We start from the raw sequence: 16,360 nt of genomic DNA, 5'->3' as shown, positions 1-16,360 counted from the left end.
TGGGGAGGTGGTCCCAGGCTGAAGAGATTTCCAGCCGGTGTATGGAAGATCTGTGACCTGCTTATATTGTCTATCAGGGTGAGACACTGCTTGATTCAAATCCTGCCTAGGTAATAGAACTCAGCTTGCATTTTTACTTTCTTAGATAATCCACTTTATAAACAGATTTTAAGTGCTTGATCTGTATGCTTACTATCTTTCTGTAGTTAATAAATCTGTTTAATATTTTTACCTAAAACAGTGTGTTGCTTGAAGTGCATGGAAAATCTGCTCAGTGAACAAAAACTGGTGCATGTCCTCTACACATTCAGGGAGGGGTGGACTGTGTAATAAACTTGCACTGGTCAGGCTTCTGACCAGGGTAAGACGGTACAGCTCTGGGGTCCTAGGCTGGGGAGAATTGGTTGGAGCCTCTCTAGTGTTGATTCATGAGTGGCTAGCAAAAGGATTCACGTAACTCAGCTGGGTGTGTCCCTGCCTGTGGATGGCTGTGTGAGTGCAGGACCTGGAAGGGTTTGCAGCTTGTCACAGTATCACAGTGTGAGAGGGAGCCCAGGTTGGTAAGACAGTGATACCTCAGTTCCAGGTTGAACCCTAGGGAACCCATCACACTCCTCCAGTGTGTAAATTACCCGAGCTTTAAACTTTCTTACACATCAGAAAGTTGATGCAAGTAGATCTATGGGAATCAAACCTTTACCACCTTACACATCACCTCAAAATTTGGCTGACAAAATTCTTGAAATCATAATTTTAAAGACCTACTGATATAAACATTTTTTCTCTTCTGAAAATTCTCAAACATATATGCTAGCACAGAAGTCATTACAGCATACAGGGCCCAGCCTATTCCGTTTTTAACAAGAATTTTGCTGTTGATTTTAATGAGAGCAGGATCAAGCTTACGATCATCACCATTAGCTACTCATGTATGAAATTCCAGTTACATTATGGGATGGCAAGTGGATAAGTGGGAGCAGAAAAGATGCCTGTTGGTTTAGGGTGGGATTTTCAGAGATACTTGGGGTATTAGGTGTGCCCAAATTGTGGGTTCCTAAGTCTGATAGATTCCAGCCTTAATTGCTCCCCTTCCTTGATAATACAAAGTGCACTCCTAATTAGGAGGAGGGTGGGAAAGTGATAGCAAATCATCACTACCAGCATTTTGCCTACAGCTGGAAATGAAGATTTGAGGGATCAGGAAGTCTGCCAAGAGCTGCATCTTTTCTAAAGCATAAGTAAACAGGAAACAACCTAAGTGAGAGTTGAAATATACTTAGGCATGCTACAAAATAACTACATCAATTACAAACTCACTGCTGATACATGAAAAATACCCTAATCCTCAAATGTTGTCATGTCCCTTTATACAAAAAGATATTCAAGATATGCAGTCTCTCAGGAGGCCTGAAATATCACCTACCGCATCTTTAGGAAAGGAGACCAAATTCTAGCCTCGTTTACACCTAAGCCACCCAGTAAATGAAGGTATACTTATTTTCATACTGTCCTGGTCTATGCAACATAGAGTTGCTGGTAAGGCTTCTTCCATTGCTCTATTCCCCCAAAAGCACTACATTTAAGTTTCAGTTATGATCCTGAGTGATTTTATTTTTAAAAAATGGTATGGGTTCCTCCCTGAACACTAGCATGTGCCCCAATACATAGACCACAGTCCTGCAATCTGATCCAAATGGGAACACCCACACATGCATGGGGATCCTCATGGGTGCAGGCAGCAAGTTGAACAGTAGCTCTTTGAACCCCACAGGGAGAATATGTCAATATATTGTATGCAAAACAACACACAGAGTATTTGTCCATCTGCATCATGCTTACAATCTTAACTCAAAACACAAGGTTAGTAAATAACAATTTTGTCTTACCATCCTTCACAGTGCCCATTTAAAGGGACAGTCAATATATATATTTTTTTATTTTTAAACTTACTCGTTAAAACTCCTCCCTTAGTTATACCATGTCAAAATCTTCACTATATTAAGACATGTACCAACTGGGATGTAAAAGTATAAATGATAAAATTTGTTCCTCTAATTATGATCCCTATATTAAAAAAAAAAACAAAAATAAACCCTTAACGCTAAAATCCCCTTATCAAAATTTCCCCTTAAATCAGATGTATGCAGACAGTTCATTGTTTGGAAGATTGTTCATGAGTTCTGTGGTGCTGGGAATGGCATTTTAAAACATGAAAGCACTTCATTGAAATGTAAGGTCACAAAGAATTACATGAATTTTTCAAACTTATCTAAGAGAAAGAAAGGTCACTTTGGGATACTTATTATTGTGATTATGCTCTTTGAAGCAGCCAGAGAGGCCATTAACAATTTCCAATTCTATATCAGGTTTTTCTTAATCATTCATACATCTCTTCCAGAATAAGACTGAAGTACTGTTCAAATTCAAACCTGGTTTTTGCTTTATGTGAGTAATTCTAGCAGAATTAGGGGCTCCAAAGACACAGAGAAGGTGAAAGACACTCAATAGTCATCTGAGCAACTTTTTAAAAAACATACCTGTGCCTTTGTTAGGAATTTTAACATAAGATCTTTCTAGGTTATTAACAGCAGACAATAAGCCGCCCATATCTTTAATATGTGGCTCATTAGCACACATTTTGGACTCACCTATGGAGTTCTTTATCCCATACTCCTCAGTGCAGCATCTGAAGACCATTCCTCTATTGTCTCCCTACTCTGTTGGGAAAGTATCTTATTGACCTACGTTGTCTAACTATTGTCAGCACTTCTGGGGGAAATGAAGTTTTTTCTAGCTGCCAGTTCTGCAAACTTCACCTGAGCTCTGAAAGTGAAACTGGGTTATTTCCTTCCATGCATCAATACTAGAAAAAAGATTCTGCAGACCAAACAAGCTCTTAGTAACACCTGTGTATGCTCTTTGTCAGTCTATATACTCAATGGCACATGAGCAACTCTGTTGCTGCGTGGATTTACACAGGTGTAAATGATTTAAAATTAGTAAATAATTTTGCAGATGGTGTGCCTGCAGGAATCAAATGCAGCTTATTTTCCCGTAGCTATGTTGGGTTTCCAGGACTAACATAAGTGAAAAGTAAATTATTTTTGGCATTTAAGTAAGCAGATATGACTAAAAATGTATTGGAAGCAAAGCTGGTGAGTAACTTTTCAAAACAGAACTTCCATTTACCTTTTGTTTTACATTTATGTTCTTTACCACACCTTCTTAGAAGCCTGAAGTGTGCGATATAGAGTGGGTTAAGGACAATACCCCTCTATATGCCCCCCCAACTGGTGCCGATTGGTTTTGGGGGTGAGGAGAAACAGGAGCCTCTTGGTCTCTCCCCCCCGCCCCCGCAACACACACAATGGGTCAGGTGCACTGGATGGAGCAGGGGTCACCATCTGGATAGCTCAGCCTGTATACTGTGGGATTTGTCAACAATCTGTACCTTCCAGATGCACAGTATCTCTCAGAGCTCCTCAGAGTGGTGAGACTCTGCATTGCCCTCTACTTAGGCCTGTGCCTAATCAAGCCCAAAATAAGCAAGTACATCACATATCCCATTGTAGCATGGTGGCCATAATTGTGCTGTTTGTGCACTAAAAATCCTATGGTGAGAACATAGGAACTTTTATATTGTCCTAATGTAATGTGTGATTTAACCTGTTACTTCACCAGTGAGCATACTGAGGGAAGGCTGCTCTGATGTTCTAAGTATCCCTGTAGAGAAAAGAATTTGGGGATATGTCCCATACCAACATGACCGCAAGCTGCACATACAAATTGGAGAGTGGCTGGAACCTACTGCTGTTCACAGGCAGGTGATGTAAACTGAGTTGTACAACTAAGTATAAAAAACTTCCTAGTATTCTATGTCCTATTTGCAGGTTAGTGAAGGAGAAAGGATGGCTAAATAACTTTGCCCTTCTCCATTTTTTCAAGTATCTTATGTCATGACCAAAGTGGCAGGCAAGCAATAGAAATTAATAAGATGTCTTCCTACAGATTTTCCTCTGTTATGTGAAATCTAAAGTTTTCTCTATTAATGTTTCTAGCTCTTTTGTATACAAAAATGTCCTTCAAACTGTGAATCTATGCACTACTGTCTTGAATGTTCCTCTCATTTATCCTAACAGTGTTCATTTGAAAGTCTACTCTTTTGAAATAGTCTTTGATTTAGGAAGTATTAGGAGTTTTACAAACTACTAGCATACAACCATCAAAATGCAATATTAACAATTACAAAAATGACTTTATTATTCTTTATTTAGAGTCTTAACTTAGAAAAACTTGGTGCCTGTATTGTTCCATCTGGCAGGGTATTCTCAGGCAAGGCCCCAAACCTGCAATGACTTACCTGTGTCATTAACAGGTCTCCACAACTCTACACAAGGGAGCACTTTGTGGGGAGGGATAGCTCAGTGGTTTGAGCCTGCTAAACCCAGGGTTGTGAGTTCAATCCTTGAGGGGGCCACTTAGGGATCTGGGGCAAAATCAGTACTTGGTCCTGCTAGTGAAGGCAGGAGGCTGGACTTGATGACCTTTCAGGGTCCCTTCCAGTTCTAGGAGATAGGTATATCTCCATATATTAAAATGCCATGTGCATAACATTACACACAAAGGTAAGTCTGCAGGATATGGGCCTTAAGAGATGAATCTTCTTACACCACCCAAGACATGTTTAGCAAAGCCTATTTTTAAGATGTGGAGGGTGAATCGCAAAAGCGTTGGAGACTGTGACCCATTCAGATAATCACACAAAGATTAAGATGTTTATCCAAAGTGCATGTTTATAAAATTAAGTGGCCAAAGTTGTAACAACAGGGTGGAAGAGAAAAATGCAAGTCACATAGTGTTGAGTCATGCTAGTAGTACCTGTTTTACACTCAAACATGTCTGGTTTGCTTTAATTGCATCTGTTGTATTACTAGCCCTGATCTTGTGGAATTCCCACTTGCTTCAGTGGGAGCGCTAGGCAATGGGGACCTGCAAGACTAGACCAAATTCTACTCTTGGATACATCAATGCATATCTATGATTAACTCCACTGACATCAGTGTAACTGAGCATAGCATCTGGCCCACTGTATGTAATGACATGTCTGTCATGGGATCAGTCGGTGTGTGTATAAATGTTAGTATTACAGTTAAATGCAAAGGTGTAAGCTCAAATTTGATTTAGTCTCTGTCCTTACTCAGGTAAAGTCCCACTGATTTCCAGCTGAAGTCAAGGAAGTCAAGACTTGGCTCTGACTTGTTAAAATCTTAGTTTTAAATACTTCATCTCTTCCACTCTGACTTCCTATAGACAAATTTCTCACTGCTCTGGAAAAAGATCAGGTATAATCCAGTTTGAGTATTATTTCCTAGAAACAAGGCACTCACCGGATTATAGAGTATTATTCCCTTTTTAGAAAGGGAAAATTGTGAATTTCATATATATTTTAGCAAATAGTAAAGATATTAGGGTATATTAAAAATCACCCTCATCTGTAACTCTTTTGATATTGTCAGTTTAAGATAACAACAGTTCTTAAACTGTGGTCCATGGAGAGCTGGCTGGCCCCATGGTACTAGCCACTCTTCATTTTCAGCTGCTTCTACCAATCTCCAGGCTCTTCATTGCAAAGAAGCATCTGGAAACAAGGAGAACCAGCCTAGCTGCTGCTAAGAATAGGACAAAGAGGAACTTCACCAGTGGGAATGGAAGTGCCAGATGCAAGCTACATATGCAAACCTGTCAAAGCTTCTTCAATTATCCCTCCCTTCCCCTGATACCTCTCATACATTTCACACACCTACTAATCCTTGATATGTTAAGCAATTATATCGGATAGCCATAAACTTTCAGAGAGTTGAGGCTGGAGGTTAAAGGTTTACAGTTACTGAGAACATAGGTATACAGTATAAACACAGCTCCTGCCAAGTCCATGCTGTTACACTTTTGTCAGCTAACAAATACACACTTGGTATTTGGTATAGCTACTCAACACTGTTTGGTCAACAATGCTTATATAAAGATTCTTACGTAGTCTAAAGAGGGCTGTCAATTAATTGCAGTTAACTCACGCAATTAACTCAAAAAAATTAATTGTGACTAAATGCAGTTTTAATCACACTTTAATCACACCAATTGAAATTTATTAAATATTTTGGATGTTTTTCTACATTTTCATATATATTGCATTCTGTGTTGTAATTGAAATCAAAGTGTATTTTTTTAATTACAAATATTTGCACTGTAAAATGGTAAACAAAGGAAATGGTATTTTTCAGTTCACCTCATACAAGTACTGTAGTGCAATCATGAAAGTGCAACTTACAAATGTAGAATTGTTTTGAGTGCAGTTATATAAAAAAAGTAAAATTTTAGAGCCTACAAGTCCACTCAGTCCTACTTCTTGTTCAGCCAATCACTAAGACAAACAAGTTTGTTTACATTTACAGGAGATAATGCTGCCCTCTTCTTATTTACAATGGCACCAGAAAGTGAGAACAGGCATGAAACTTACATGCCAGATATGCTAAATATTCATATGCCCCTTCATGCTTCAGCCACCATTCCAGAGGACATGCTTCCATGCTGATGACGCTTCTAAAAAAAAATGCGTTCATTAAATTTGTGACACAACTATCCCCCAAGGAGTTCAATGTCTCCTGCTCTGTTTTATCTGCATTCTGCCATATATTTTATGTTATAGCAGTCTCAGATGATGATCCAGCACATGTTGTTCATTTTAAGAACACTTTCACTGCAGATCTGACAAAATGCAAAGAAGGTACAAGTGTGAGATTTCTAAAGATAGCTACAGCACTCGACCCAAGATTTAAGAATCTGAAGTGTTTTCCAAAATCTGAGAGGGACAAAGTGTGGAGCATGGTTTCAGAAGTCTTAAAACAGCAACAGTCTGATGCGGAAATTACAGAAACTGATCCACCAAAAAAGAAAAATCAACCTTCTGCTGATGGCATCTGACTCAGATAATGAAAATAAACCTGCGACGGTCTGCACTGCTTTGGACTGTTATCAAGGAGAACCCGTCATCAGCATGGACACATGTCCCCTGCAATGGTGGTTGAAGCATGAAGAGACATATGACTCTTTAGCACATCTGGCATGTAAATATCTTGCAATGCCATCTACAACAGTGTCATGTGAACTCCTGTTCTCACTTTCAGATGACATTGTAAACAAGTGGGCAGCATTATCTCCTGCAAATGTAAATAAATTTGTTTGTCTGAGTGATTGACTGAACAAGCAATAGGACTGAGTGGACTTGTAGGCTCTAAAATTTTACATTGTTTTATTTTTGAATGCAGTTTTTTGTACATAATTCTAAGGTAATAATTGGAGATATACCAATCTCCTAGAACTGGAAGGGACCTTGAAAGGTCATCAAGTCCAGCCCCCTGCCTTCACTAGCAGGACCCATTTTTGCCCCAGATCCCTAAGTGGCCTCCTTAAGGATTGAACTCACAACCCTGGGTTTAGCAGGCCAATGCTCAAACCACTGAGCTATCCCTCCCCCCGAATTCTACATTTGTAAGTTCAATGTTCATGACAGAGAATTCACTACAGTATTTCTATTAGGTGAATTGAAAGACTGTTTTTTACAGGGCAAATACTTGTAATCAAACATAAATATAAAGTGAGCACTGTGCACGTTGTATTCTGTGTTGCAATTGAAATCAATATATTTGAAAATGTAGAAAACCTCCAAAAATATTTAAATAAATGGCATTCTATTAACAGTGCAATTAATCATGATTAATTTTTTTAATCAAGATTAATTTTTAATCACTTGTCAGCCCTAATGCTAAATGATCTAGAAATGAATTAATATAAATTCCCATGATTTTTTTTTATTGATGGCTAAATAAAGAGATCAGTCTGATTTATAATGGCTGCATATACTACAATCTGTTCTAGTGCCCATACTGACTTGACAGTAACTTAGTGTTGTACATTTTTCCTGTCTTTTGTCATTCTTTTGTTTGACAAATGAACCTTACTAAGTGCCCTAATAAAGCCTTGGAATTTGGTGGACTGGAGCCTTTTCTACAGGATGTGGTTATTTCCCTTAATTTCCAGTCTTTTATCTTATTAGCATTTGTGAAGCTGATATAATCCGTTACCCCTGCAGTGCATATCAGCTGGGGCATCATAGCTGTTATACTAAAATAAACTTTGCTCATTAGTAGAACAGCGCAACTGTTTGACTTGATAGTACTGTTTTGCATAATAAAATGGGAGGGTTTTGCCTAACTTTTCCCCTAGCTGTCCCCTAATGCACCCCCCATAAATATGGATGGGAAAGGAAGTTACAAAATGTGTATTATGGATGGACTGATTTTTATTTCTCCTAGACTCCTGGATGAAACTCAAATTTATAGACAGCTTTTCAACTGCAATACATTGAAAGAGAATTTCAAGTTTATGTATACATGGTTCCTGTAATGAAAAAAATATATAGCTATGTCTGACCTCAATTGCTGTCTTCAGTCATTTTACATACCATTACTGCCTTCTCATATGCTTCTCTGGCAATGGAAGTCCTCAAGACTAACCTTGGTAGAGAGCAGTGCCACTATGAAATATTCTTCCATTCTGTAGCTCAGCCGAGGCCAATACCTAAATGGTGACCATCAACTACTTCAGAGGGGTTCTCTAGCAATCATTTATTATGGGGCTCAAATTTCTATATTTAATTGCTCTGGAACTTTCAGAGGTACCATCCCTGTTCCTGGTCTTAGTGTTGTAGCTGCTACAGTGGGATAGGAAGTGTTCCCAGGAATATGGAGACAAGGAAGTGGCGTGACTCCTTCCTGAAAACCCCTGAGGAGATTTTCAGCCCAAAGGTGCAACAAATAATACTTTGCACTTGTATAACACACTTCATCCCAGAACCTCAAAGTACTTTGCAAATATTAATTTAATCAAACAACTATCCTGTGACATACACAAGTACGACCACCATCTTACAGAGGAGGAAATGGAGGTAAAGGGCCTATGTGAACTCAGCACTACTGAAAATCAGGCTTCACAGAACTTGTCCAAAGACACACAGCTGGTCTATTACAGACCTGGGAACAGACACCAAATGTCCTGTGTCCAAATCTATGCCTTAACACCAAGAGCACTGTTCCTTTAAGACTGAGAAGGAAGCCATTCACCCTGGGGAAATGGAGCCCACTAGAAAATCTACCTTCCCTCAAATGATAAGTAAGGTGTACTAAGGAGTTATGGGATTCCTTAAAGTAGTTGTTCTCAAACTGTGGGTTGGAACCCCAACATGAGTCATGACCCCATTTTTAATGGGGTTGCCAGAGCCAGCATTAGACTGAAGCCCAAGCTCCACCCCACTTGGGGGTGTGGGGCTTGGACCCCCTTTTTCCCCCACTCGGGACGGTAGAGCATGGGCTCCGGCTCTGCCCCCACTCCCACACAGGGTCATGCAGTAATTTTGTTGTCAGAAGGGGGTCACGGTGCAATGAAGTTTGAGAACCGCTGCAAGGTTTGAGTTAAGTTAATTCGAACCTTCAAGCAAACATGACAGGTTTGATTCACTGCCAACCTTTTGCAAACTGAACACCAGGATTCAGCTCCTGAACAGCCCCCTAATGGGTTGTTGCATCTCTAGCACTCACCTAGATTCTTTTTTTTAATTTTTTTTTAATCTAAATTTCTAAGGATGTTATCCATCTTTTTTAAGGGACTATTACTTAGTGGAGGGCCAAAATAGGTTCTGTAAATTAAAAATGACCAATGCCATTATTAATAAACATTTCCATGTTTTAAACTGTTTTTGTTTGGGTTTTTAAAATATTCCCTCTTCATGATTTTGCTACCAAAAACGTCACAACACTGTGCTAGTTCATGAGAACCTAAGTGTGAAAGTGACTCCTATCGGCACTGTATAAAATGAGTGAGTTGGAAGATAAACAATATTGGTGAACTTCAAATAATGAAAAGTAAACTAGATTTTTAATGTTAGAAAACTAATCCGGATAGCTACTAAAACATGGATATAAATGTATTTTTCTTTAGTGGGACAGTATACCATCTTAAAGTAAATTAAATTTTAGTGGGACAGTATACCATCTTAAAGTAAATTAAATTTCAGGCCAGAACTACTTGAGTGTCTCTTTAAATGAACAATGCTCAATTACTTGGCATCTGTTCCCTTCTGTTCCTTTTCCAGTATCAGTTGTCCAAAAAGTGATTCCTTACCCTCATCCTACTGTGATGAGAAAGGCAAATGTGATGAAAAGTAAAGTTTAAACCCCAAATCTGGTCATTATTGCCAGCAATTCTCAAGAATAACAAAACCTATATGCTAGTCTCTTACAATTTGAGCCCACAAAAAGGGTTCGGTTTTGCCTTTGACTATGAGAGGGCCCTACTGTCTGGCCCAATTACTCCACTGAAGTTAACACAACAGCGGGCAACATCGCTGAACAAAATATCAATGTTTATTTTTCATAAATAGCTATGGAGGTAAATGCTCTAGCTGTAAGTGAAAAGCAATCACATTTGTTGTTTCAGGACCAGATTTTACCACCTTTATTCATGTTTACTCTATGTACAGGCCCAATGGGACTACCAGAAGAGTGAGGTGCTCTGTATCTCAAGTAGTCTACCATTTTTAGCCATCTGTTTAACAGATCATTTAAAATAAATAATACCTTAGGCACCAGATAAGTTAATCAGAATTTCAGCATCTATGTACCAACTTTAAAATCAGGGTTAGAGTCTTTTTTTTGTATACACATAATTATATATCAGCCTCCAAACAGCAAGCAGCTCCATGTTCTTGTATAGTTTGTTTCTTGCGAATAAATGTACAGCAGAAACCCAAACCACATTAATGATAACCTTGTTAAATATAAACTAGTATGCAATGATTGAAACTGCTAACACAAACAAAAAGGGCAGGAAACTCTAATTATATGTTCACAGTGGCTTCTGGAAACTAATTGAAAACAAAAACATCATAGCATGTCTTGTATGATATTGTAATAGAAAATGATTTAATGTTACTATATAACAAAGTGCATGTCTAAGCATAGAGGACTAGTCTTTCAAATGACAGATCAAACTCAAGTCTGCCACAAGGGGAGAGGGAGAAAGCAAATACAAAGAAATTCTCTGAACGCTTTATTTTACTCTCCTCCACTCCTTTCTAATCCCTATACTCTCATCACTGATAACCACTACCTAATGACTCTCCTTCGGGTGCGCTAATGACTGTCTTGTGACAATTTTTTTCTCTCCTTGTCATCCTGCTCATAGTGGAAGGCCATATGCAGAGCATTTGGCTCTTTTCTCACCATTAACGGAATAGCAGAAGGTCTTGAACTCTGTCCTTGGGCTTATGTCAGCAATGTGCATGCTTATGATTTATGTGTTATGTAGCTCTCTTGTAAGACTAGGACCTAGTGGATAATTTGTAAGTAGGGATAGTCTAATGGCTGTTCATTGTGCATAATTTATTCTTAAGCCCAAAGGCTAATATAAGATCTCTGAAAGGACACCTTATGCACTGTGTGCAAGCTAGAGTACTCAAGTTGGTGCTGCTTTATAATTATAGTATCTATTTACCAGGTATTTTGAAAAGTGCCATGTGCATTTTATAATGGCAATATATTCAGTGTGGGCCAAGTTCTGCTCTAGATTACATCCATGCAATCTCACTATAGTCAGCACGGTTGCACAGGTGTAACTGAAGGGAAAACTTGCCACTAAAGAGCACACAAGTGATACAAAGCTCAGGCCAAATTTACCAGGCATCCCACTTATACCAGAGCTTAATTTAGCCCAAGAAGAAGCAACTGCATGAGAAAACACTTCTAACTTCAAATCTATAAATCTGGGTACACTGCCAGCACCACATAAGCACATGGAGAACTCAGAGAGGGCCAATACCTGATTGGTATTGTATATTGGGTGAGCTGTTGTTCAGATCTCTCTCTCTCGCTCAGCTTTCCAATAATCCACTCTGCTGTTTGTATGCAGAATAAAGTGAAACCTACAAGGTTCCTCATAACCAGTGCTTTTGCAGCATTAAACACTGAGCTGGTTTATGAAACACTGATCTGTGGGGATTCCCCCTAGCGTAAGAAATCTTGATTGCCTATTAGATTAGATAACGCAGTCTACAAGTCAGATTGAATAAGCGGGTATGCAGCCACAGACAATTTTTCATTTGCTATATCTCCAACTTTTCCAGGCAAGCTAATATAAAAAGCTGTATGTACTGGGGAGGGAAACTAAACAACCAAGCAGGCACAGAAACGAGAAGGGAAACACTGCAGAACAACAGGGGCAAGGGGTTGGCAGGAAGATCAGAGGAGTCCAGTTAAGGAGTGACACAGATGAGATCTGAAGAAGTCCCATCCAGATCTCTTCAGTTAGGCAGAAGATGTCTAGTCTATAATATAGGGCCAACATGTGCATGCAATGAAAAATAAGAAGGATCTTTGGGACTCCAGTAAGTCTTTACAGGAGCTTTAATACAACTATTATTCAGTAAGGAGAACAACAGGGGTGATGGGAAAATCTTCTCTTGAACAGTAACAGAGCACTGCTCAGAACATCTTTTTTAAAAAATGGAGGAACTCTTATCAAAAGAGGAACTATAGATGAAGACTAGAACTAGACTGAAGTTGGGTTAATAAAAAAAATAATAATTGGAGATATACCAATCTCCTACAACTGGAAGGGACCCTGAAAGGTCATTGGAGTCCAGCCCCCTACCTTCACTAGCAGGACTAATTTTTGCCCCAGATCCCTAAGTGGCCCCCTCAAGGATTGAACTCATAACCCTAGGTTTAGCAGGCCCATGCTCAAACCACAGAGCTATTCCTCCCCCTAGGGTTCAATAGGGTACATCACCAGCAGCTATTTTATTGGGGGCTTACCTCAGCATCAATATCTGTAAAGGGACCACAGAAAACTATGACTACAATTCAGATCAAACTAAGGACAGGGGGTATACAGTATTGAGGCAACTTTCATTTGGTAGAGCTCCAATCTTTCTACTAAAGCTAACCCTTAAAAGCCTGTTTCTACAGCAGCCTCTGGTACTTTTATGATCAATTACCCTTATAAGCTGTTGAAGCATGAGAGTCAAAGTCTACTTAGCTAAGTCTATGGGAGAAATAGAAAGAAGTGAGCGTGACAAATGGGGAATGTAGGAGTGGCAAATTATGCTGGTCTGGACTAAGCATGGTTTCTTCCTCCAGTTTCTTCCCTACCCCACTGTGACACCTAAGCATATTAAGCGAATGAGGATTATTGTGTAACTATGATACATTTATTCCATAATGCATATATACATTTGTACATGGTTGAGTATTCTTAGTTGACGTCTTTAGAAATATTTTAGCAAGCGAGATTTTTCTCTATGGGAGAGTCCATTAAAAGGGCAAACTAATAACCAGTGGCACAAGGTGGTAAGACATTCACCATAAGAAAAAGTGGTGTCTGTAGATAAAGGGTGTGCTTAAGGGGTTAGCAAATCTCATTTCTTTCATGTATTTTTGGACCTCATCCAATCATTGAAGTCAATGGAAAGTAGACTTTGGAGCAGGGTCTTTCAATAGTATTTGTGTCAGCAGTCTGTCTAGAAAGCACTCAGAATGATAGTTCAGTCCTTGCATTTACACAAATGAGAAAACAAGGGGGTAAGACTTTGGATTTATTAATAAGAAAACCAATGTTGCACTGAGTATTAAAAAAAGGATATCTGGTAAGACTATACATGTGAGTTTAAACCTGAACCACATTTAGGGTGAAACTTTGAAAAACTTGCCTGCTAATTTATCAGTGAATGCATTAATCAGCATGACACAGCTAAATCCACAGTACACATATATAAATATCCACATTCACACACTAAAATTATTATTTGTTCTCTCCATGGTGCCTCCAGCTGATGGGACATAAATGCCCCAACTACAAGAAGTTTACCTATTCTTTGTGGTACTGCAATTTACACCAGTATGACTGTCATTATCCCTCACCTTACTGGTTCCCAGACACTGTCAAATGATAACATTTAAACTGTTGAGCATCTGCTCTATGTGCACGCTAAAAGAAAATGCTTCAACTCTGAAAATGTTCATAGAGGTTAAAGGAATGATGTGCGCTTAAAGTGAGAACTGTGCAGAACTGTCATGTATGGCTCATTTATTCATCAGGATTACTACAACACTGCAATTCTTAATCTTTCTATTAGGTAAACAGAATGCTTACACTGGAGGGGGAGGAGGTAAACCTCACCGATCAATATTTCAAAATCCAGATCTATGTCTGAACCCTACAACCTAACACTGCTACTTGGGTCAGTTTGTTAAAAATGCCAGATTAATGTTAAGAGCAGATAAATGCCTGCTACCCATTAATGGAAAAAAGGAGAGGCAATAATTTAGCAAACAGGCCTTTTCTCCTGTCACAGACCCAATGACACCCTAACGATTAACAGTCTATCAAGAGCTATTTTTAACCCTGTATCCGATCTGCTCTCTAACCTGGCCCCTGCACAGATGTTCACATGCGCCAGGAAACGTGCATTGACGGGTCTCCTGAGCACGGGGTACCAGCCCCTGAAACAAGGGTTAACTGCACATATTTTAATGGGTAGCGGACAGAAGTTCAGCGGGGAAGGGGGCGTTGTGTAAACAGAACGGTCTTGGCCCAGCTGAAAGCAGAGCCAATGGGTTTGCCAAGGTGACCTGGGCTAAGTTCAAAAGCACGCAGCCCCCGCCCCCCACGGAGGTTGCTAACCCGCCGGGCTGGAGTTAGCTCCAGGAGACGGGGCCCCGTCCCCGCTGGCACCTTTAGGGGTCAGTGTCGCCTGCCCGCTTGCAAGCGTCGCCCACCGGCCCGCGCGGTGCCCTGCGCACGCCGCCCCCGGGGACTCGCGCAGGGAGACGGGGGTGCACGGGGCTCGCTTACCGGGACCGCTGCAGCTCCAAGGCGCCGGGGCCGCCCTGCTCCAGGCAGCAGTAGCCCTGCGGGATGGGTCTGGAGAAGGACACGGGCAGGATTCCCTGAGTGAAGGAGTTGAGGCGGCCCCTGCTGCCGCCGGCCGCCCCGGAGGGGGTCCCCGAGCCCAGGAAGGCGGCTGCCGGCACCTGCACGCTGGCGAAGGCGTCCTCCTCCTCCTCTTCCTCCGGCGGCTCCCCAACCGCTCCCGGGGGGCTCGACAGCCGGCCGCTGCCGCAGTGGCCCCCCGGCTGCTGCGGGGCCGCTGCGGCGGCGGGGGGCTGGAAGGCGCCCAGGCTGTAGCGAGTCCTGGCGCTGCCGGCTGCCGCCTTGGCGGCGCCCCCGCTCTGCTCCGCGCCGCTCTCCTCGGGCGGCGGCGGCGGCGGCCGGCCGTCCAGCGAGATGTTGGTGAGGAAGGAGAGCGCTGCCTGCCTGCGCCGGGGTCCATGCGCGGCGGCGGCGGCGGCGGCTTCCTCAGGCAGGGCTCCAGCGGCGGCTGCGGCAACGTGCTGCTGGCGCTGCCAGGGCTGCTGGTGGCAGCCGCCGCCGCCATTGTCCGGGGCTCGCTCCTTCCCTTCGCCTCCCGCTCCCCCAGGCCGTGGCCGCGGCGAGGCAGCGGCGCTCGGGCAGGCTGCGGAGGAGAAGGGTTAGCAGGCAGGGCGAGGGAGCGGTGGCTGGCCTGGCATGCTTCCCCGCCTCCCTCCCCCTGGCTGGCTGTGCATGGGTGGCTCGCTGCCTTTGCCTTGCCTCCCGCCCTGCCTCTCCCCGCTCCTCGGGCCGTGTTAACAGTCGTTATAGGTGCACTCGCCCTGCCATAACACAGCAATCACGTGTGGGGACTAGCGAGCTGGGAAGAAAACAAAAGCCCCAGCCAGCAGCTGGAGGAGGAGGAGGAGGCTGGGTCTAAGGCAGCTCCCTCCTTTCAGCCCTTCTGGTTTTTCCTCCTCCTTGTGTCTGTGCGCTGGGGGGAGGCAGCGGCGGAAGGTGGAGGCTGGGTGTAGTGCCCAGCACATGGTCCTGAGGTGGTTACATAAGTCCGTTCAGGCTCCCAGGGTTTAGTAACCCTCAGGCGCCTCTGCCAGGCCGTGGCTCCCGGGGAAGGAGCGTGGTCTGCAGAGATGGCTGGTGGGCTAGGAAGCCCAGAGCTCTCAGTCCCAGTTTAGCCAGTGACTTGCTGGGTGGTCTGGAGCTAGTCACTTAATCCTTGTGCATTTCATTTCCACACTGTAAACCCTGTCTAGAGCACATTCCTCCCAAAGCATCTGAAAGACTTTACCAACATCTATCTAAGGTATCCCTGTGGTCACTAAGACTGTAGTAACCCCAGATGTACAGTACCTGCCCTCTTAACTTGTGTATATTTAATTTT

The 16,360-nt window shown here is 42.0% G+C and overlaps 1 protein-coding gene across 1 annotated transcript in view; it reads right to left on the bottom strand.

Annotated features, from left to right (window-relative positions):
- CABLES1 (Cdk5 and Abl enzyme substrate 1) overlaps positions 1–15,814 on the bottom strand; it is a 114,990-nt gene extending 99,176 nt beyond the window's left edge. Inside the window, 2 exon segments of the mRNA XM_039521275.1 lie at positions 14,962–15,430; positions 15,433–15,814. Of these exon segments, the coding sequence (XP_039377209.1) occupies positions 14,962–15,430; positions 15,433–15,544 (581 nt within the window). The 5' untranslated portion in view covers positions 15,545–15,814.
- Positions 15,815–16,360: the final 546 nt, after the last annotated feature.

This window comes from Mauremys reevesii, linkage group 2 (assembly GCF_016161935.1).
Source record: "Mauremys reevesii isolate NIE-2019 linkage group 2, ASM1616193v1, whole genome shotgun sequence".
In the NCBI taxonomy this organism is placed as follows: Eukaryota; Metazoa; Chordata; order Testudines; family Geoemydidae; genus Mauremys; species Mauremys reevesii.
The sequence above is the reverse complement of the archived record's forward strand: the minus strand, read 5'-3'. Positions and strand labels throughout refer to the sequence as shown.